The sequence below is a fragment of the Enoplosus armatus genome, chromosome 6 (genome assembly GCF_043641665.1).
Source record: "Enoplosus armatus isolate fEnoArm2 chromosome 6, fEnoArm2.hap1, whole genome shotgun sequence".
NCBI classification, from domain to species: Eukaryota; Metazoa; Chordata; class Actinopteri; order Centrarchiformes; family Enoplosidae; genus Enoplosus; species Enoplosus armatus.
The window spans coordinates 4,970,312-4,993,513 of NC_092185.1; the positions used below are offsets into that span (position 1 = coordinate 4,970,312).

The 23,202-nt window shown below is 38.7% G+C and overlaps 1 protein-coding gene across 1 annotated transcript in view; it reads right to left on the reverse strand.

Annotated features, from left to right (window-relative positions):
• Window positions 1–524: 524 nt before the first annotated feature.
• ptprz1a (protein tyrosine phosphatase receptor type Z1a) overlaps window positions 525–23,202 on the reverse strand; it is a 77,568-nt gene continuing 54,890 nt past the window's right edge. Inside the window, exons 13-30 of the mRNA XM_070906732.1 lie at window positions 19,522–19,660; window positions 15,118–15,206; window positions 14,325–14,410; window positions 13,112–13,132; window positions 11,704–11,800; window positions 10,849–10,931; window positions 8,647–8,781; window positions 8,015–8,149; window positions 6,846–7,009; window positions 6,597–6,732; window positions 6,076–6,222; window positions 5,280–5,373; window positions 5,078–5,151; window positions 4,821–4,952; window positions 4,038–4,190; window positions 2,623–2,765; window positions 2,403–2,538; window positions 525–1,464 (exon numbers count right to left, since the gene is read on the reverse strand). Of these exons, the coding sequence (XP_070762833.1) occupies window positions 1,321–1,464; window positions 2,403–2,538; window positions 2,623–2,765; window positions 4,038–4,190; window positions 4,821–4,952; window positions 5,078–5,151; window positions 5,280–5,373; window positions 6,076–6,222; window positions 6,597–6,732; window positions 6,846–7,009; window positions 8,015–8,149; window positions 8,647–8,781; window positions 10,849–10,931; window positions 11,704–11,800; window positions 13,112–13,132; window positions 14,325–14,410; window positions 15,118–15,206; window positions 19,522–19,660 (2,108 nt within the window). The 3' untranslated portion in view covers window positions 525–1,320. The remainder of the gene's footprint in view (window positions 1,465–2,402; window positions 2,539–2,622; window positions 2,766–4,037; window positions 4,191–4,820; window positions 4,953–5,077; window positions 5,152–5,279; window positions 5,374–6,075; window positions 6,223–6,596; window positions 6,733–6,845; window positions 7,010–8,014; window positions 8,150–8,646; window positions 8,782–10,848; window positions 10,932–11,703; window positions 11,801–13,111; window positions 13,133–14,324; window positions 14,411–15,117; window positions 15,207–19,521; window positions 19,661–23,202) is intronic.

Sequence of the window (23,202 nt, forward strand, 5' to 3'; positions counted from 1 at the left end):
ATATATATAAAAATACTTACACCCTTAATCAAGACGGCTTCACGACCCCCTGTGGAGCTTTGCAAACCCCTGTGGGGGTCGGGACCCCTAGGTTGGGAACCACTCCTATAAACTATGTATGTAAACTTAAATTCTGTCAAAAAAGCTGTAAATACATTTTTGAATAAATTTCTTTTCATTTATATGCATCTATCAAGATGATGATGAAGGTATATTGAGCAGGTATATTGTGACCCGACTATGGCCTACTTTTAATGAGTGTGTCTACAGTACATGTGTATTAGTATCTTGTCCTGGTTTTCAGGATATGATGTTTAGATGGAACATGATTCGAACAGTGTCCAGGTTTCTGATTCTGTGTAAGTGGGGCAGCTCTGAAGAGGATGTCTGACTGTCTTTATGACCCCTCTGCCTTTACTTACATGAATCTTTTTGTAGGTAAAAGTGTGTTATGTGCAGTATAGTTGTAGTTGTGGTTCTGCACAGAGTAACAAAACAGTCCAACAGGCTCTTTCTTTGGTGTTCTTTCACTTATTTAATCCCCTAGCTAATAATCCAGCAGTGTTTCATGTCCAGCTAAAAAAAACAAACATGTCAGTACCCCATGCATCACATTTAGTCTGTTACAAAATCCAGAATATAAAATCATTAATGTTCTCCAACTAAGCAATTAGAATTAACCATAACATTTGAATGCACTAAAAATGGTAAAATATAAAAATCTAAAAGTATAAATAGAAATTTGGTCCATCGAGTTGATTACTATAATATTATTTACATTAGATTATTATTATTTTTTTATTATTCCAGGCCCTTATTTTATATTTGACTTCAATAGCACACTGCTGCTACCGTTGCGATGGTATTTACAGAAAGGAGTTCAGTGCATGAGCTCTATAAAACACAAGCTAACAAAATATCTCATTTGATGTAAAAAGATGCAGTTTTTCCCTTTTTTCCTCACATTTGGCTCAGTGCCAATAAATACAAAGGTCTAGGAAGAGTTTGTTAGTTGAGTGAAACGTCTCAGGGCAGTACAGCGTTAAAACATCGGACAGTTAGTCTACAGCTTGTATCAAAGTTAGAAGTACAGGATGAAAAATACAAAAAGGCACACGTTACAAAACCGCAGGGAGTCCAGATCCAATGCCAGCCTCGGACTACAACACAGAGTCCTGAACGACGAGGATTTCTATTTAGTAGTTGTAGCGTGAGTCTGGAACCAGGAGAAGTTCTGTTGGTGGTTGAAGAGGAAGGACAAAATGCTGTTGCTCATTTGTAAAAGTTAAACAAGAGTTCTTTGTGTGTTTTTTGGGGCGGTTACACCAGGGATTCAAGGCTCTCTGCAGTGCTGGCGGTCCCCACCACGATGGTACCGTTATTGTCGGAGGACTGGAGGGTTTTCTCGTCTTCTTGCGTCCCAATGAGACTCAGCATGGCTTTGTACAGGAACTGGTACTGCTCCTGTAGATCAACAACAGGTAACAAACTGTTATATTCATTGGGTGTGTCAGTTTCCTGGTGTTACTCTGGGAAAATGTTAATTTACAGGTCTGTAATTTCTGAATAATTTCCTTGGAAGTCAACTGGAAAAGAAAAGTGCCATTGTGAACATTATTCCTTTATCACTGAATCCTATGATATCTTCAGCCGACCTGTGTTTAGATTACTTACCAATTAAATGGAATTTATTAATTGTAAATGTACCAACTGAACACAGTTGCCATTTTACCTATAATTAATGTTTTTTTTCTTTTTTCAATAAGCTTTTATTATTTATATGTTGAAATTAAAGACCTGTAAAATATGTTACTTTTATGCTATACCGTAGTGAAAATAACACCAACAATTATGCCATTACATAATGTTCCACAGTCATTCTCAGTCAGTCAGCTGCCTACTTGTATTTATGGTGTTTAAGTTGAAAGTTGTACTGTTATAATGCTATAATTAGGCACTAATAGTAGTATTTCAGGATTGATGAATGATGATGAATTTTATACTACCACTCCTCTAGTTGTTGGGTCCATTATTTCTATCAATAATAATAATAATAACACTGTACTCATGTTAATAGCTGAGATTTGGGAACATTGGTGACATCACTGAAGAGAGGCGGGGCTGTAAACTGACAGTTTAGATAATCAATTTACCGTTTGCCTTCGTTTTCTCGTCTGTCTCGTCGTCTGACTGTTGGTGTTCCCAGATCTTAGTTATTAGTTAGTGAATACCATGTTATTATTACTAATAAAAGTGATGAACAAAACTATGAAAATAACACCCAAGTTGTAATAAACTGGAATTATTCTTTAAGCATAAATGCTCTCAAGTGTAAGTGACACAAGCGGTCTAACAGACAGTACAATATCATCAGCGTATTGTGAGACAGACGACAGCCTTACAATGTCGCTGAAGATTCCTGGTCTCATGAGGTTTGTCATCTTGGCCACCTGGAAGACATCGACCGAACCTTCAGCTTCCAGCTGGCAAGTCAGAGACGATAGAGCGCAGAATGTTCCTGCCGTGACTCCACCCACACTAGAAAAGCAAAAAAAAGTCCTGATTTTCACTGCACAGAAGAATCCTTCAATGATTACGTTGACCAGTTGGCGTAGATCTTACTCATCGTGGACCACAGTGGGGCCGTCCTTGGCAGCGCTCTCCTCTTTCACCAGGTTGAGGAGCTCGAAGGTGTTGCTGATGGGACTGTCTGGGTTCGGCCAGCGGGAGGAGCGGTAGTGTTTCACCTCCAGAACGTAGTCGTCCTGTGGAGATAAGGAGGAACAGTTCACAAGAGTGAGTTTTTGTCCTTTGGTTAAAAGTCCAACACTGGTTCACACATCATTAATAATCATTTTTATGATATAAATCTCATATCATATAAATTATTAATCTGGCTTCATATGTTCACATCATGTTGGATGGATGGGAGAGATGTGAAAGATTCCTATGTTTATGATGAGGCCAACTTAAGACGGTTGTATATAATTGCAGAGTTGGTTGTGTGGGAGTTAAAATGGTCTATATCCATTCAAATTGCATTTAAAATTGAGATGAAATGAAAAATTCCCTTTTAACCCTTTTAGATCACATCCCCGTTCATATTGTGCACCTATCTAACAATATATGCCAAAAAATGTTATATAAAATCTACTTCTTTGTATTCTTATGTCAAAATCTAATCATGTTTTCTTCCTGTCAATCAAAATATGACGTGCTTAGATAAGCTTGAACCAATGTCAACCAATAATAACATGACATCCATCCATTAATCAGTCTTCAACTTTTAGCGGTACAGAGCTAACATTCATTAGAAAGCTAGCAACAGTATGGTACGTCGGTTATGACACGCCCACTTTTCAACGTTCAAATCAAATTCCTCCCAATGTTATGTCCTCCCGCCTGCTTTCCTGTTTCACTTGGAAACACGTCACAATATGGACATTACATACTCTCAAAATGCCGTTTCATCTCGACTTTAATTATCTTCAACGTTGGAATTTTGATGGACATGATGCATTCATGTTTGTTTGCTTTTGTGTATCTGAGCTTCTTGGTTTCCCAGTCGTAATTACGATACTTTCACGAGTATTATGATAAGACTCCTCATAGTGTTGCCACCTCATCATAAAACTTGAGCTGTTTGGTATTTATTGGCCGATTTCAGCTTAAAAAAGTGAATACATTAATCACAAAAAAATTCCCAGTTTTACCTTACTGGGTGAATGGAGGTCAATGTGATTTAGTTTGTGTTGCTCACATCTTTGAAAAACAACATTTAAAACATTTCATGGTCTTTCTCTCTTCAGTTCTGTGTATTTTACAACAGTAACACACACTGTTAGTGTTTTAAATTACACTTTTCAATGCTGTGAGCAGCACAAATTAATCTATTGGAGATGCAGAAACCCGGATAAATTAAAATAGAACTTCATAAATAGAAACCACTACAAGAAACATGTTTTTTTGCACTGGGTCAACTGTTTTTAACGACTTTGTGGTCGAAGTGAAGTTGTCATGTTCCAGGTTGCACTAACCTGTGTGGCTTCCAGTACATAGTCCTGGACCACCAGCATGTCCTCGTTGGTCAGACAGATGTGATTCTCACTCCTCTGAGTGACAGTGAACATGTCATAGCTGATTGGCTGCCCTTTAAGGGGCCAAACGACACACAGCTGCTCCTCCTCCTCCTCCTCCTCCGTCTAACAACACAGGAAGTCAGCAGACGGTTACATCACATTCTGATACACTAGAGATTAACTAAATCTTCCTGTGACATCACAATTAAACTTTAAAGGAATAGTTTAACATTTTGAGAAATGCTCTTATTCTACTTTCTTTGTGAGAGAAAGATGTTCAGATGGATTTCAATCTCATGTCTGTGTGTTCATGCTGCATTCATGCCATGTTGGCAGTGTGGTAAGAGCAGGAAAAACTCCCGTTATTCCGCCTTTTAACACTTTTGCTGTGTTAGCGGTTAATTAACAAGTGAAACCAAATACAAAGTATAAATCCTTTTAAATCAGCTGAATTGATTGTTTAAGTGTTAAATGTGGATTGTATTTAGATGTAACGGCCAGCAATGGTGGCTTTTGTCGCTTTCGTTTGTGTGTTGACAATTCCTGTAGTTCTTTTTTGATATCCATCTGAACAATTTAATCACTAAAAGAACAATAAGTGCATATCCCCATGTTTAACTTAATGTGCACAGACTTTGCTGAAACACAACCACACATTTGAATATACCGGTGATCAATCATTGTTGCACAGAGAGAAATAATCACACCAAATTCAGTCAATAAAGTAAAACAGTTCCTCACCCCGCCTGACAGCGTACCCAGCAGCGACACAACAACCTGGGCGTTGTGGTCCCATATCATCCTCCAGAAGTCCTTTATGGTGCCAGGCAAAGGATTCTGGGTAATGATGAACTCGCTGCTCTGCCTGTAACCCTGCAGAGACAGAACCATGGCTTCGTATCAATGATGTTCCTGTTGTTTGACTTCCACACTGATATCCATCTCCTCATCTGAGCCTGGAGAAGATTTAAACCTGAACAGAATGAGTTTGTTCTTACTGTGATGTAGGATGCGTTAATATAGTCTGACGTTTCCCCCGGTGTCGTAGACAGGCGGACTCGCGACCTCTCAACTGCAAAGACAGATAGAAGATAGGAGTTAATTTCTCAAAAAACGTCAGCAAAATAAACATTAACATCAGGCCAACTGACGTCTTCTTTTTCCTATAAACGCAGCGGCTCCTGAACATGTCGGACTCACCAGGTATCACAGAACCGTTTCTGTTCTTGCTGCGGTTGCAGTCCTGCAGAGCTGCAGAGTAGTCACGCTGCTTCCCTCCGGAGTGACAAACCAGCTGTGGAAAACACCAAACATCTGTTAGTGACTGAAGGATCAGAACTGCATCATTCTGTTCAGATGTGCCGATGTTTTTTTACAAAGCATCTATGAACAGTGACCTACGATAATCCTCAACTAAATATTTACATTTTTAAATGAAGTTCAGCATTTGTTTCAATGTTTGTAATAACAATTACATATGTTGGTAACAACATACTTAATTTACAACCCTTTTACCTCTTTAAGGTCAGGATAAAGCCGTAAATATCAAATATTTTCTGTCAATTTATGTTCCAGAACCTTTTAGATCGTCCCTCGTACAAGAAACAACATAAACTTAGTTTTACTTAAAACTTTGTTATTTATATAAACAATTCTTTTGAATTTAGTTGTTGAACCTATAAATTCATGTCTCATTCCCAATGTTTGCCTGACTTTTTTTTAGGTGATGTTGGAGACATTTTGGGGTGTGGACTATTTTCTGGTTGCGACAAGACAAGAAATCACAACAACAAAAACAATGGAGGAAAGAACCAGGAAAAAACACATTTGCCAACGTGGCAATTGAGCAAATTGTCTGTGAAAAATGTGATAACACAATTAAAAATACATATTACAGAGCAGAGAGTAGTTGTTGTGTTACACAGTTTCTGTCTTTTGTCTAAATGGAGACAAAAGTTCAGCGAACACAGAGTGAACTGTTTGATGAGCTGCTCACCTTGAACTGGTTGTCCAGGCGCGTCCTCCCCGCAGGCCCCGGGATCAGCAGCTCGTCCACGTACCTGTGCAGGTGAGCCGCCACCACCTCTGTCTCTCGGGACAAGATGGCCTCCACCAAGGCATCATGGATAAAAACATACTGTTCCTGCAGAGAAGAGGAGACAGATAGCGCTGAGGTTAGACTCTGCTCGAGCATAGTGAGTGATGCAGGCACCTTCTGTCTAATAATAAGATATTCTACCAACCTTCACCGTTATTAAACCTGCACTGACTGGGTTATATAGAACTGTTGTTTACATTTTGTGCATACTGCTGTCTCTTGGCACTTTTTCTTGATGAAACATGACAGACCAACATGCAGCTAGCGTGGCTAAAAAGATTTGAAAAGAAATAACTGATTATATTTCAACATGTAGTTAAACTATGATTTGTGCAAATGCTTCCTGGGTTCAAACTACAGCCTGTTGAAATGTAACATTTGATGGTGGCGTGTGGACAGACAGAAAGGTGACCTCTGACCTCTGTCTGAACCAGGTAGTTCCTCTGTGTGCGGATGTGTTTGAGGAAGCCTGTGATGTTGACTGTGTTTTCGTCTCTTATCTGCTTCAGCATGCTGTCCAGGACGATGTACGTGCCCGTCCGGCCCACGCCAGCACTGCACAGCAACAAGAAAGAAAACAGACAAACAAGATGGATCCAGGATTTACTGACCTGAGGATGAAAATGAAAACAAAGCTTCATCTCATCTTTAGGTATTTCAGATCTGACCTGCAGTGCACCGCCACTGGCCCCATGTCGTCCGTCTTGGCACTGGAAGACTTGCGGACGAAGCTGAGCAGCGGCAGAGCGAACTCTGGGACGCCCATGTCGGGCCACTGAGTGTAATGGTACTGCATCACTGTCCGCTCGTTGCTCCGCCCCTTCTGGGAGCCCTGCAGGTGGACAAGACCAAACAGGAAGGGATTAAAAGACAATTTCCAGCAGGAACTCAGTGTCTTCAGTGGTGCCATAAACTTAAAGGCTGCTGTGTGTGTTGATTTCGCAGTAGATACAGTATGTATCATGGACATATGAGAAGGATTTCTAATCTGAGTTTTGTTCATTTGTTTCTGTTATTTATAGCGTTTATGTTTAATTTATATTCTGCCTATTTTAAAGCCAGATTATGCACAATCTTCCACTTACTAATGAAAAGTTCAACTTATAACTCACAAGTTGTGCTACAGGTATGACTACTTTAGCTTATGGTGACTAAAGTTAGCCAATATTAACAAACTTAATATCAGAATCAGAATCTGCTTTATGGTACACATGCAAGGAATTTGACTCTTAATGTTACACACAGAATAGGAATACAGCTAAAAAACAAGGACAACATTTTTTAAAAACAGAATTAAAAGAATGTATTTTTATTTTACTTTGAGTTTATTATTACATCATTAAAATGCAATATTTGTTTGAAATTTGCTTTTTCAATTAATCGTTCATAATAAAACTGCAAACTGGCACACTCCAGACTCCACACACTTCATGGGCGTGAGATGCTCTATAAATAAAGTTTACTATGGTTGTGGTCTGTTTTCAGGTCTGTACAAGATAAAAAGAGTAAACATTCGCCACAGTTCAAAATATCTGGATGACGGAGAGGCTGAGATCACCACTGAGTGTTGGTGACGCAGCCGTATCTCCTACAAATCCTGTTCATATTGAACTGCATTAGCGGTTATATCTTGTGTGGGAAAAGAGAAAATGTTTGAATATTTTAAAATATTTGATCGACATTACCTTCAATATCCAATGGCCAGAGAATTGCTAGTTTCACTAGTCGGTTTGTTTGATCCTTAAAGTGCACTGAGCGCATACATGTTCATATTTATGAGGGTACTCGAAGGCAGCCACTACAGTCACTCTGTGATCTGATTGGCTATTTGTCTGACCTTTTTGCCGTGGGTGTTCCTGACAGTGAAGGTCCTCTGGGTGTAGTAGGCGAGCACTCTGCTGCTCTTCACCTTCACCAGGTAGCTGCCGTACTCCTCCTGCACCTCCGCTGGCCAGTACTGATCACACTTCCTCTGAGGAGACAGTTAACACATCAAATATTGTGAATTACGATGAAAATGCAAATGAGATTTTTGACTTTATTCAACGTGAATAAAAGTCTTTCAAATTTAAATGTAGTTCATTTCACTTTTAATTTCTCACCCAGTTTAATCACATTTAACATTCTGTATTTTAAATAAAATAAAAACGGCATTTTGATTCATTATGTATGAAATTTTGTATAAAAGGACTACAGTATGATTCAATCTGGAAACTAACTATTAAATTGTAGTAGACATTTAAGACCTGGATTGGGAGTTTAAGGGGGAAATATTCCAACTTCTCTACCTTTATTTTACATTATTAGAATATATATGTGAACAATAATCAGCATGTACATAGTTAAATTGACGCTCAGTATCAGATGCAGTCTCAGATTATTTGTGAAGTACAATAAATGTCCAGGAATATTTCACTTCACAAACAAGTAAGTAAATTCAGACTGTGTAATTGAGATCTGCTCACTCACTCTTCCTTTCTCCACCAGGTTGGTGATCATGACGATGACGCTGACGTTTTGCTCCCAAATCATCCTCCAGAAGTCCTCGGTGCTCGACCTCAGAGGACCCTGAGCGGCGATGTACGACCGCGACTTCTTAAAACCCTGGAGGAAGCGCACAGCGGCTGCATCAGCTTTGAAAAACTCCCAAAAGACATCTCAAGAAGAACACAAAATACAAAACAACTCCAGAGCAGCAGTCTTGACATTAAAGTGCCGTTTTAGTATTGCACTTCCATAAAGTTGGGGGACTCACAAGAGACAGATTAAAGACTAAAGATGCTTTCAGACAGCCAGCAGTCGCCACCGTCTCCATTGTTTTCAATGTAAACACAATGGCAGGAGTAAACGCACACGATTCCTTTCCACTGCATTCTGTGTTCATGATGGTTCACTGTCTGAAAGCACGTTAAGAGTCTACAGTCACGCTAGCAGCTCTGTGAGGTTTCACTTGAGCTAAAAGCTAAGGTCAGCATGCTAACATGTCCACGACGACACTGAGAATGTTTAGCAGGTTTACCATGGTTACCATCAAAGTTTAGCCTGTTAGCATGTTAGCACTAAACACAAAGTGCACCTGAGGCTCATGGTGATGTCATTAGATGATGCCGCTAAATGCAAACACGCCTTTAATGGGACGATCATGTTGCTGTGTGTCAGCTGGAGGAGGAAGTAGGCAGCTCTTTGCTAACATGTTAGCCACAACTACTGTATGTGGTGGTAATCACACGACTGTGTGTCTGTCAGCTTGTTTTTGGGGTCTTTCTTAATGCATCTTTAAATGTTCACTGCTGAAGTATTTGGCCCTTCAGTCAGTAACAGTAGCACAATTGGAGTCTGAGTACTGTAGCTGAGACGGACTCAATTTAAGACACAACAGGACCCCTCAAATAAACAAACTTAATTAATGAATCTCATTAGACACAACTCACTCACAGTATTTCAAATATGTGGACATGGACCTATTTTACCTAATTCAGCTGCTTAAATTTGCGTTTAAAAAACTGTTGTTTGAGCAGTTTTAGAAATACTTTTCACAGCTCCATGCTCTTGAAAATTAAATACTCAAGTGTACCACGGTCAAATTCACTTTGTCAACTCTCATTCATGACAATTCTGGGAGCAAATCACAAGGTTACGGGCCAGAAAACAATGGAAGAATCTGCTGTAAAAGCTCTCACATTTGAGAATAAATTGCCAAATCAAATAAAACTCATGAAGGGTAATGAAATTTTGCACTCAAAAGTTAAGAGCGGGCTTAGTTAAAGATTCCCTGTGGAGTTTTAGACCGGTAGTAGAGCTTTTGTTTTTGTAGTGGGCCCCTGTTTTGTTCTTCTCCTGCACACGCAGGTGAGATGATGCACAGTCCTAACAATGGTGTCACACTATTCAACCGATCTACAAGCGGCAGAAACACACCAAGATATGCAGCAATGCGCCAGCAAAGGCAGAGAAGAAGAAGAAGACTAGTAAACATGGACGTAAACGATGCTGGATTTAAGGAGTTCAAGGATTCACACTTTTTGGTCCCTAACACTGAATGTAAACACAACTTTGGTTTGTCTAAAAGAAATCTCACACAACACACACACACACACACACACAGCTTTGAGGCCAGCGCAGGAAAGAAAGTGTCAGATGTTCTCAGCAGAAGGCAGCATTCAATCACTTATTCTAATAGTTTAATAACCTTCACATGAGTGACAGCGTGAAGTTGCCTTCATACTGTGAGTCGCAGACAAAAGTGTGAGCTGGAGAGATCCTCAACATGCTTTTACCAACTTTGTAACCTGTACGTCGGCTCTCCAGAGAGACCGTGACAGTCACAGGGTTTTTTTTGTGTTTCCTCTGCCTTTCACAAAACGACAACATACTGAAAATGAGATTTTAATGGTTCGGTGATAAGCATAATGGAGAGCCACGCAGGTCCCTGCCAACAACAGCATGTCTCATGAATAGGTTTAGAATTATGCAGGGGGTGTGCTGTGTGCTGTGTACTTTTGTTTAGGAAGACAGAGGGAAAAGTGAAGAGGCTCAGAGAATAAAACTAAAATTAAAATAGGTTTTCTCTGTGTGTTTGGCAGAAAGGAGGCTCAGGGTGAAGATGAAGGCCTCAGTTTGTAAAGAGCTTAGAAATTAAACTGAAAAACAGGTTGAAACAGAGTTCCTTACATCCACGTAGTTCGCGTTGATGTAATCCCTCGTCTTCCCGTCTTTGCCAGCCTGCGGCGAGAGTCGCACTCGGCTGTGGTCATCTGAAACAGAGCAGCGCGTGATCGGATCAATACGGATATATTTCTTGTTGTCAACAAATCCCATGAAACGACCAAAAACAACACTGGGCCTCATGCAAGAAACAATATACAAAGGAATTTAATGAGTGAGCTCTAGTGAGTATTTGGGGTATGTGGGATTGAGTCAAAATAAACTACAGTGTGTGTTTGTAGTAATGAAGGAACATGTCACCCAGTGCAACAGTGTGGCTCACTGATGTGTTTTTTGACAACAATAGTTTTCGGACAACGATAGAGCTCTATGGCACAGAGGAAGAAGATGTATCAGGCTGTGATACACACACAATACTTGTTAGTAGATACATTCACTGTTGACAATAAGAACCATGCAGAATATCACCAGACATATAACTTAAAAACATACTATTTCTGGTGTGATATTCTATTATTATGGGAAGATAAGAGTATTATGAGTATGTGCTAAAGCAAGGCTAAAAACATCGTGGAGCTGTTTCTGATGAAAGTACCTATCAGAGGAAAAAGAAACACATGAGCTTCTGGTTGTGATGTTATGTGATATTCACCATTTAAAACTCAACAGCAACTCCACAAATGTTTTCATCTGCTATGTACAAACACTAGTTACAGTCTCACCTCAACCCAAACTGAGTGAAAATGATCCAACCTAATCATAGCTGCAAACTGAAACATATGAATTTGAAGTTTTCTTAGCAAAGTTACAAAAACCAGAGCTGTCACTTTTTGTAGAGTTATGAAACTTTCTGTGACTCACAGGCCAGGATGTTGCTGTATCTGTTCTTAGTCTTGTTGTCAGGATGATTGGAGCTGTCAGTCGTCATTCCCATGTCCACCGTGCACGCCTGAACCTCCTGAACACACACACACACGCACATAAAGTAAAGCTTCAAACGCTCAAAGAAAAGAGGTAGGAAGTAACTACAGACTTCAGAACTGTTTAGAGGTTTTGCTTCTGTATTTGAGTCTAATTTTCTACTTTTCCACCACTAAATGTACTTGTAGCAATTTGACAGGTTAATTTGTAGATTCAGAGATTTTATTCCACACAAGATAAAACATTACTTGTAAAATATTACGTGTAAGTAGGGCTGGATATCAGCTGAACATTGTCAATACTGTTTCCAATATGATACCTGAGTTTCAGTACTTTTTCCAATACCTTCCTTTTAGGAAAAACATGTTTTTCTACAAAACCCCCCTTTTTTTAATTTTAACAAAAAACTCAAGTTCTGAAATGTTAAATCTTAGCTGAACACAAGCAGCTGCTACAAGAACTTTGTCTAAATAAAATACAGTCTAAAAAGGAGAATAAAACTATGATTTAAATCAGGAATCTGATCAAAGAATAACTCAACAAGATTATGATATGATGAACCAAAAAAGTATTCAGGTTCAATACTTAGCCTGAAAACACTTACAAAACATAAACTTTAGAGATTATCTAAAGCGTTTTAGAGAATTTGCCCGACCACTGTGCTACTTACTCAAGATAATGCAGAGAAGTGTGGACAGTTTTCAGAACTTTTATCTATGAAATAGAAATCTAAAAGGCAGATATTTAAAACTTCTGCTAATTAGATTAAAACTATCTGCCTGAGCTTTTTTAATTTCGTTATTTCTACTTGAGTAAATTATTTTATTACTTCTTCTGAGGATGTATTAAGAGAGTTGGATACAACACAATGAAGCAGCCTTGATGCCAGTTTGCCTCAGTGGCCAACAGCGGTACTGCAACAACAAAACTACTGCATTTCCCCTATAGACCACCTTCATAAAAGTGACATCTGTAAAACTGGTAAGTTATTAATCTTTGTGCTGTGGACTTTTAAAACAATGAAGGTTTAATGTTTGTAAACTTTCCCCCAAAGTTTAGAAAAGCTATTTTTATCTACGTGATGTCATCTCAGTATAAAGTTTATGGGACAAAGAAGCGAAGGGAGAAAACTTTTTGTGGCTTATGTGCTTCTTTTTGTAAAGAAGGGCCGCCATTTTGGAGTCCGGTGTCCATTTCTTATAATACATCCTTGACTCCATTGGTGCTTTGTATATCCGCAGTTCCACATTAACAAAAACACTTTGCATTACAAGACAGGACAGAAACACAGCTACGAGTGCAGCGGCGTCCATCAGTGAATTAAGACGTCAGGAGGGGAGCGTCTTACCTCGTAACTCTCCTTCAGTATCTAATGATGAGGGTGAGGAAGCAGCAGGCAGCAAGGACGTTTCCATGACAACACAGTCAACCAAAGAGGTGCAAAAATACAAATTACAAGACAACACAGAAAACAACTCCAGACTAATTCATCTCACAATACAGCTCATGCTAGTGCCAACACAAAGGAGAGATCAACTCAAATGAAAACAAAGTTTTCAGTTCATTCAAAGTTCAGTTTAATCTAAAAATGTCAAAGGAGACTCTTGTTAATGAGTTGGGCATGCCACGCTGCATTCTGGGAATTCTAGGGGCTAACACGCCACCTTTAACTTTTCAGAGGTGACTGTAATACTTTCATTTAAGAATCAGCTGAGGTTACTCTGTCACGATAAATAAATACAACCTGCTGTCTCCACTGAAAACCTTCCAAAATGTCAGCCTTGTTTCAACTTTTAGACCGTTTCAGAGAATCAGCCTTGTACAAGATTTTCTTTTTCTTTCTGACGTCTCACCATTGGAGGGTTAGTCCCATAATGACTCATGCTACTCAGAGAACTGGGGTTACACAAGTAACCTAAAACTTTTCCTTCTTTGCCTCTTCACTTTTCTTTTCCTTTAGGGTCTTTTTTCTTCCCCCTTATCTTCAATGTTATCTTACTACTCTCAATTTTCTTTCTTCCAATTATTCAATTCATCAATTAGTCAAACAATTGTTTTAACAATTGATTCATAGAATTTTTTTGTGATCAAGAGAAAGACAAAAAAAGTCCCCCTCATGTGTCCGTTCCTCTGTCTTTGTGCTGATTTCTCCTTTAGTGGCACTTTCAGAACAAAACAAAGTGGAGCTTCGATTCATGAAGTGACTGATGTCGCGTTGCCTTTGAGGACGACAGGTAAGAGACACCTGACACGCTGCTCACATGAATGAATGAAGGCTCCTCACAAAGACATGAACCAGAACTGCAACATTATAATGTCACACTGTTAGACAACTATTTGCTATAGTATATTTTATTATTGTTATTTCATCTACAGTGATTTCCTTGTAAATCAGAGGATCTCGTAATGTTGCAGTCAAAGTGTATCCAGTAACGGTGTCACGTCATCATGCAGCATGCGGACAACAACATGACGACAATCAGACACAACCCCCACAAACATACACACCACAGTTTAAGACAGTAAATATATTATTTGCAGAAACATTATGTATTTTGTACCTCAAACTCTTGTTGAAAGCCGTTGGTGTCGTGCAGCTCGGCCACGTGTTTGACAAAGTCCTTCACCGGGAAAGCAGTCTGCTCGTCTGGAAGATAAACAGGAGAAGAAGAAGAAGTCATACAAAATGTGTGTATTTGTATTATTGAAGAAAAAAAAAATAGCGTCTGTGATTAAGCTGTTGTAAATATTAAGTCTGAATATTGACTGATGGAGATCAACAAGGGGTAACCCTGTCTGTGTTCTCTAGACACAGCACATTTGAAATTTAAGACTTTTCGGTAAAGTGAAGACGTTTGTAAGCATGTTAAGAGAACACTTTGGGAAAGAAAGGACATATTAAGAACATGAGGATGTATTCAGGAAGTAATTTCAGTCATTTTCAGAAATTAAAGACGATTTAGATATTTTTAAGGAAAGTAAGGACATTCTTTTAAATTACAGACATTTTTTGGAAAAGGAAGAAATTTTAGAACAATTTTTGACTTTTGGGAAAGTGAGGACATTTTCAGAAAGTGGAACCATTTGTTGAAAGTGAGGACGATTTTGGCAAGGACATTTTAGAAAAATGGCACTTGGAAAGTGAGGACATTTTGTCTGGTCCTCACTTAAGATTATAGGTTTTTTTGGTTTAAGGCTACAGTTATGGGCTAAAAACAGTTTTACTCTTCCTGAAGGTTCTTCGCTTTTTTTCCCCATTAAACGTTTTTTCTTTTTATTCTTTAAGGACAGAGAGTGTTGTATGTTGTGCCGATTGTGAACCCCCCTGAGACAAATTTGTGATTTTGGCCTTACCAGATGTTAATGCAGCAGTGGACGATGCAGCGATCACTCTGGGTGATGAGTTGTCGTCGATGTAGAAGTGAGCCGTCTGAAAACAGGTCCTGCAGACAAAACACACACACACACACACACACACACACACACACACACACACACACACACATCAGAATGTTTTTTCATTTGAAAATAATCTTTAACGGTGAAGAGTTCGGTTTGTGATTCAATAAAGCAGTCACATTTTTGTTGGTCTGAAAAATGTATAGAGAAATAAATGGATCATTCCAAATGATCAATATTTTAGGTTTGACAAAATTTAGGAAATCATTGTTTAATAAAGTAATTAATAATTAATAAAGTATTTCTGATTCTGATGAATATTTTACATAAATATAGACACTAATATCAGCACATACTGAAAACAAACAGAAAAATTCTAATCCACAAAAGTAAAATAAAGAAAAATAGATTGTGTAGATATACATACATACATACACACACACACACAAATATATATGTGTGTGTATATATATATATATATACACACACATATATATTTGTGTGTAATCTGTGTTGATGCCATGCTTCAGCCTGAATCTGACTGTCACTGGAGAATCAACTGAAAGGCAGAAGATGCTTTTGTTTTCATGCGACTCTGCGTTAGCCCAGATTTAGGAGAATACACCGTAATCTTCCCCAAAACACAGGAAAAAAGATGTTCTGTTAATCCTTGACAAGTTTTTAAACGGATGAGATCGCCTCTGATGAACCTGCGTTGTCTCGGCCAGAAATGGGCATCAGGGATTATCAAAGACAAAAAAAAAAAAAAACAGTAAAAGGGTTGGGCTCTGAGATTAGAGACGTGTTTTGGAGGAAACACAAACAGTTATTCTGTTTGACGAGTGTTTATTCATCGACTAAAAGCTAGATTTTGATTCATCAAGTTGCTCAGACATCTAAACCGGCATCTTAGACACGTTCATTTCCACAGATTTTCACGGTTTCACTTAATTTTTATTATTATTACTATAAAGTATAAATTACAGGCAGAATGAAGGCCATTTTACACAGAACACTCCCTTATTACTGTTGCTCTGCATGCTTCTCAGCTATTACAATAACTGTTTGGATTTTAATCTTGTGTTCTTCTTTAGGGTGACCAACATCTGTCCAGAAAAATAGCCTTTTGGCACATTCACAGCATTAATTAATGTGTCCGTGTTAAATAAACAAATGACTACATAAATAAATAAATTAATAAATAAATAAATGGCACAAAAATACAAATAAATTGTCACATCAAAGGTATTTACATCTACTGTTGTTCCAATAAAGCTTCTGAACACAAAAGGACATGATGAGCGTGTGCCGTTGTGAACATGTTTTGGAGATGTTCAGCTTCCTAGACAGTAAGCATCTATTCATAAGATCACCTGACTTTTAATGGGCTTTATCAAAGTATGCCGTCTGACAATACGTTGATGAATGATTGGCTGAACCTGTTTTATTGCAGGTGAAAGATGAGAGAAAACTACCCCTGGTAAAAATAAAACCTGCGTTTTATTTATTATTACAGAACATGAGGATGTATTCAGGAAGTAATTTCAGTTATTTTCAGAAATTAAAGACGATTTAGATATTTTTAAGGAAAGTAAGGACATTTTTTTAAATTACAGACATTTTTTGGAAAAGGAAGAAATTTTAGAGGACTGAACAATTTTTGACTTTTGGGAAAGTGAGGACATTTTCAGAAAGTGGGACCATTTGTTGAAAGTGAGGACGATTTTGGCAAGGACATTTTAGAAAAAATGTTTATTTATTTTAAAGATTTCGCCTTGTATTTGTGTTGACTCATCGAGTAATGTGTTAAATGACATGAAAACGAACTGCCCAGAGGTTTGAATCTCGCCGGAGACGAGGGAAATGGAGCAGAAAATGACTTTGTACATTTGTAGCGTCTTTCATTCAAAATTGCAACACAAAAAAAACGATAAATTACATTAATTTACACAACTACCTGGTAAAATATGGAAAATGAATTTTATTGATATGAAGCTGAATGTTCTCTGGATCTGTTCCATGAGTAATAAACTTTGTACTTTTACCAAAAGAGCTCATGCCTACATCCAGGTCAGTGTTTTGAGCTGTTAGCACTAGCTTGGCCATGAGCTAACGTCACTATATTCTCGCTGTAATGTCAGTTATGCTGCTACTTGTCAACTTTGTTCAAACAGTGGCTCAGTTAATGTTTGATTTTACCGTTAAAATGTCTTCATTGCAACGCAAAGTTCATCTTCTGACAGATGTCGTGAGACACGTTATCTTAGATTATTGGTCAAAAGATGTAATTCTGCTGCTGTTCATTGGCCAATTTAGCGTATTTTACTTGTTTATCTACTGAGACTGAAACTACTTAATCTGATTATATTGATGTAGGATGTAAGAAGCTCAGCAAGAACTTCAACCTAGAACTGGAAAACAGCTGCTGCTCATTAACAAACACGCTCACGCAGTCACTGAACACATTCACTATCTGTATCCTCTTGATGGAGTTTGTCTGCAGGTGCAAAGAATTAAAATTCATCTGAAGCGATGTCTAGTGTAAACTTGTGAAGTCGACTAGAATCCCCTCAAACTGCTTGACCTCAAATGCACAGCAGCAGTGTCCAAATGAGCACCGTGTTGTCAGGAGTGAGTGAAAAAGGACACAACACCAGAAGGATTAGCGCAGTTTGGCCTCCTGCCGCTCGCCCTACAAGACGCTGACACGATTCCTTCTGTCCGACATAATCAGGCGGATGTCCTTTTCTATCCCCCGACCCTCTCTGGACTCCTCTCAGCTGAGTGGACGCTCGCGGCGCTGCAGCCAAGGTACATCTTTCAGCGAGGATTAAACCCCCTGCTCCTCAGATTATTATCAGTTTAGCACTGCTCAATCTTGGAGATACAACAACAAGCAGAGCGCAAAACAAGAACAATATGTTGAATCTCCAGCACGGCAGATGAGAAATGTACAATCTGTGAAAAATACGACTAAAAGTGTTTACACTGCTTTTGACAGCGTGTCCTTGATCGGATTTCTGAAGTTGGTTATTTCACGGTCTGAGAAGTTTTTTCCTACTGCACAAACCAAATGTGTTTTCAGCACATGAAGAAAATAAACGTAGTCCTAAATGGGAATAAAAAACTTTTAAAGTATTCTTCATGAACTTTTGTTTGCTCCAAATCTAGTCTTTCATACGTCTCACTAAAAAAACTAAAAAACAGCCTCCCTCAAGGTCAACCGAGAAGAATCGAAAACACTGCAGTCAAGCGAGCAGCGGCTACGGCTGGGAGGCTACATTCAGTCCACCAGCAGCCACATCAACAGCACAACACAGGAGGTTTTGTTTGTGAAGGGGCTGCTGGTGAGCAAACACTCACACACACAAATGAAAACAGCACAATGTAAGATCAAATATTAGAGAGTCTTCTGGCTACAGTCCCCACTTCACTCCCCTTCCCCATATTATATGACATATGATGGGGTAGAAGGGCCGGGGGTGGAGGTGGGGTGGTTGAGCTTCCAGTTGGAGGGGATGTGTGTGTACCTATACAGAAATCTGACAGAAATCAATAACAACAACAGGATGTTGCTGCAGGACCGCCGCTGTTCAAGCTTTGATTTCGAGGATTGAATTAAAGATTAGAGAGGAGGTGGCTCAATGTATTATCACTTTTGATGATATGAATTAATACTGCTTCTGCAGGAAAGTTTTGACACTTGGAATTAAATACAGACTGTAAGAAAGCGAAAATGCCATTTTTTGGGCAATTAAAAAATTAGGCGTGTTAGGACAAAGCTGGAATTTGGGTTCTTCAGAGATACATGGAAACATGAGGGCCAACACAGAGAAGGGGGTTATGGGTAACACAGAGGAGCTGTTGTGCACACCTCCCAAAACAACATGTCTTGCAGACGTGTGTGTCAAGCAAGTTGATAGGTGGATTTGAAACGAAGAAAAATGCAGCCTGAAGAGACTTGTTACATGTAATATCTGTAGATATAAAAAATTATGTTTACAGATGAATCGAAGGCTCCTTTCATCAGAGGTTGATTGTCCCTCTAAGCCCTGCTGCTCTGCTGTCACACTTGTTTTCTGTTGTAGTCTTTTCTATGTCTGAACCAAGGACGTTGCTGTTCATGGTTGGCACCCCCCAACCCTTCTGACATTTAAATAAACACAAAGAAGATCTCATTGTATAGTAATGGGATGATCATGCTGCTAGCATGATAGGAAACTGACAAACTGTTCAACCATAACAGCTTTACAAGACGATAATATGTCAGGGCTGTGTTTCCGTCAGCCTGTTGTGGACGTCCTCAAATGGCTAAAACAATCAAATAAATGCAGATTTAAATACAGCAGCAGTACTGACCTCCAGTAGATGAGGATACTGATGAGGACGATCAGGCCGACGACGGTGAGGGTGGAGATGACGGCCAGAGGAACCACAGCTTTCCTCTCTCTTTCCCTGATCGAACCAACTCTCGACTCGTGGCTGCTGTTACTGGCATCTGGAGAGAAAGAACAGAAGGGGATAGAAATTCAAGCTACTGCAGAGAGAAAAGAAGTAAGAGCCATCACCTGTTGAATACTGGAGGTTTACTATTACGATGTTTCTCAGAGGATACGCTGCTCTGGTTATAGAAATGTACTTAAACCTTAGTATACCAGTAGCTCCTAACCGTTCTTCTCTGATGCACACCTACAGCCGGGTCAGATAAACTAAAGTGCCCTTTCATCGACATCACTCGTCATGTTCAACGTGTTCTTTTGAATTAATTTGAACCTGGATGATATTTATCACTATTAAATGTATAAAAGAGGTTATTGTTACAATAGTTTTTTCATACAATTGAACTACCATGTTTTGGTCAGTTTGGGCAAATTTGTATTCGTACGATACCATAGTCACTACACACTGCGTTTATGTAAAGTATACACATCTGACTCGGATTACTGTCTTGCACATTGCACATACTATATATATTTATACTTCATACTGCGAACTTTTGCACATTCCCTGGTCAATATTTTGCACATTCCTGCACAAAACTATACAATTCAACACTTTTTCAAACCAATTGTATTCTACTTATTTTTTCTAATATTTTTTCAACTTTTATTGTCAATCTTCTATTTATTTTGTTATGCACCAAAACACAGAAAAATAAAAAATGCAAATTCCTAGTATGCGAAAAACTTAATAAATTCATCCACAACTACCTGGATTTACAATATTAGGAAAGTATTATAATCATTTATCCATTACTTTTACCTAACTATTTAACCATATATTCATTACTTTTAGCTATTTAGCTAACTATTTCACCATTTATCCACTACTCATAGTTAACTATTATGTTCATTTATCCATTACTTATAGCTAACTATTTCACCAGCCATTACTTTTAGCCAACTATTATAACCATTTATCCACTACTTTTAGCTAACTATTATAACCATTTATCCACTACTTTTAGTTAACTCTTGTAACCATTTATCCACTACTTTTAGCCAACTATTATAACCATTTATCCACTACTTTTAGTTAACTCTTGTAACCATTTATCCACTACTTTTAGATTGCTAATACTTGTCCCTTTTCATGGCTTTTTTTGCTCAAAATTTCCATACTTGTCCTCAGACGTGTGACATACTGTCTCAAAATTTAGTGGTGGTCCCAACAACTTGGAACCACACACCAAAACGTATGAGAAGCAACATGACAACCGAAGATGCCTCAGGTTCAATTCAATTCATAAGCTCATTTCTGCCTCCAGAGCAGCTTAGCCTCCTCCTGTTTACAGAACAAAAACGCCAACATTCCCTGATGTCCAACAACTACTTCAAAAAGAAACATGAACGGTATTTTCAGCCCAGCACTGAAACACGATGTACCACCAGTCACGCTCAACCACCTACAGAACAAACACTAAGCTCATGACATTCAAACCAACTGCCAAACCACTTGAAAGAAACACGGAGATGTACAATGGCTGATAATCAAAAGTCCATCACAGATCAAGCAAGAACACATTCAGAAAACTGCACAAGCAAAGCTGAGCTGGAGTCAATCAAGCAGCATAAGTGTAACTTTGAATAACTGGAAAAGAGAACCTGAGGGCTGAACCTGACCTCACAGAACTGAAGCTGCTGAATCCTCCCTTTATCGTCTGATAACCAGTAAGGAAAACACTAGTATGGATTAACCTTGATTGGGAAGCTGTTTGTCAGAACTTACCTCTTCTGCACAAACGGACTCAGTTCAGCCTTGAAGGGCTGGGTCAGCCCTGTTGACTAGTTCATAAAGAGCCTGTTCGCTTTCTACACCCTCAGAGTAAAACCCATTAATTCCATCATCCACCCAACAGATCTTTGTCTGCCTCTCTAAAAGCCTGGACACACTGACGGTGATAATAGGCAAAGAAAAGAAAAGGCCTGGACAGAAGACGGAAAAGGTTATTCGTTTCGGTGCAGAGATTGAAGAGACACAGTGACTCAAAGAAGATCTGATGAGAATTAAGGATACCAAACTTCTATTCAAAGTTCCTGCTGAAAAGATTTCAAACTAAATGATAGAGTTGAACTGTGGCTGTCAGAATGTCAAGGGCACGGATATGGAAATACCTTCCAGGCAGCTATTGGTTTCATTGATTTCTAAGAGAAGACAAGGCAATTTTCTTTATACAGACCAAAAAGCACATTTTCCTCAAAGGGCTTTACAATCTATACAACATATGACGCCCTCTATCCTAAGACTGTTGATTCAAATAAAGAATTTATGACTTGCTGTATCGCAGTCACAGTGAATGACTCACATTATTTTCCATTTCTTAAAGTTCAGTCTGTGTATTGCAGTCGCACACAGCGACCATTTTAAAGAACTCATTATTGCTCATTGTGCTTTCAAAGACGCTCTGACGGCCACAACTTGCCCAAAAGCACAGCATTCTTGAGCTCCGTCACGGGGAAATCTAAACGTTTAAGATCAAACAACCTACAAACACAAATAAAAAAAATAACATAAATAAATAAATATATTAACAGAAATTAAAGTATAAATTTAGATGTTTCTTGCATGTAAAAGTGTCCTTGAATACACTAAGACTTTTCAAACAAGTATACTGGATTATCTGTCTGCTGCAAGTATGAAGTCTCTGGAAGTTGATTTTCATAGAAATTAACTAAAAACAAGAGCTGCCTGGAAGGAAGGAAATCGGTCTACAAACTGATGGGATGATTTATAGTTAATGATGCAAGGTAGAACCAAATCAAGATATGGTTCTACTTTTGCCAGTTGATGCCCAGTCTAAAAATGTAAAACTTATAAAATGGTAAGCAGTACATGATTCGTTGATAATGAGGTACAACATGCAACATGACAGTACACAGTGCAGTGTAGTCAGAGACAGTACAGAGGCCGATGGTGTTGAACAGCTCTGCTGCTCTCTGGTGGCCGTGACAGGAAACATTTGGGAAGAGAAGGTCTCTGTTCGACACCGGGTTGTAAACCGAATTTCTCAAATTGCAACTGAGGATTTTAGAGGTCATTCTATGTACTTTAATACAACAGAGAGCTTTAACGATGGATGGGCGGCCACGGTGGCCAACACGTTGAGTTGAAAAGATTGTTTTGTTCAGTGATGCGCCTGCCAAGAAATAAAAGCATCTTGCTTTTTAGTTATAAGGAGAGGCTGACTTAAATGAATATTTTTTTGTGCACACCTGCAAACTCAAGTGGAAGAGCACTAAAATAATGCTTCCTGAGTCAATATCAAGCTTGTGAAAATGACTGTATATATAATTTAGATGTACACCTTCTTATTTAAGAAATGCAGCACTTCAGTGGTAATAAAAAAAAATAAGAGACACCACTTCCTGATGGTTTTTTGTGATGTTATTTTCAACTAATGCGCTGACAAACCTGCTGATGTGTTTTGGTGTGAAGCCTTCATCAGAGTAATAAGATTTCACATCATGCAATCAACAACCAGCATGTAAACAATTGGACTTGTTCACCTCGGAGATGATCTTTAAAAACAACAACTAAAAC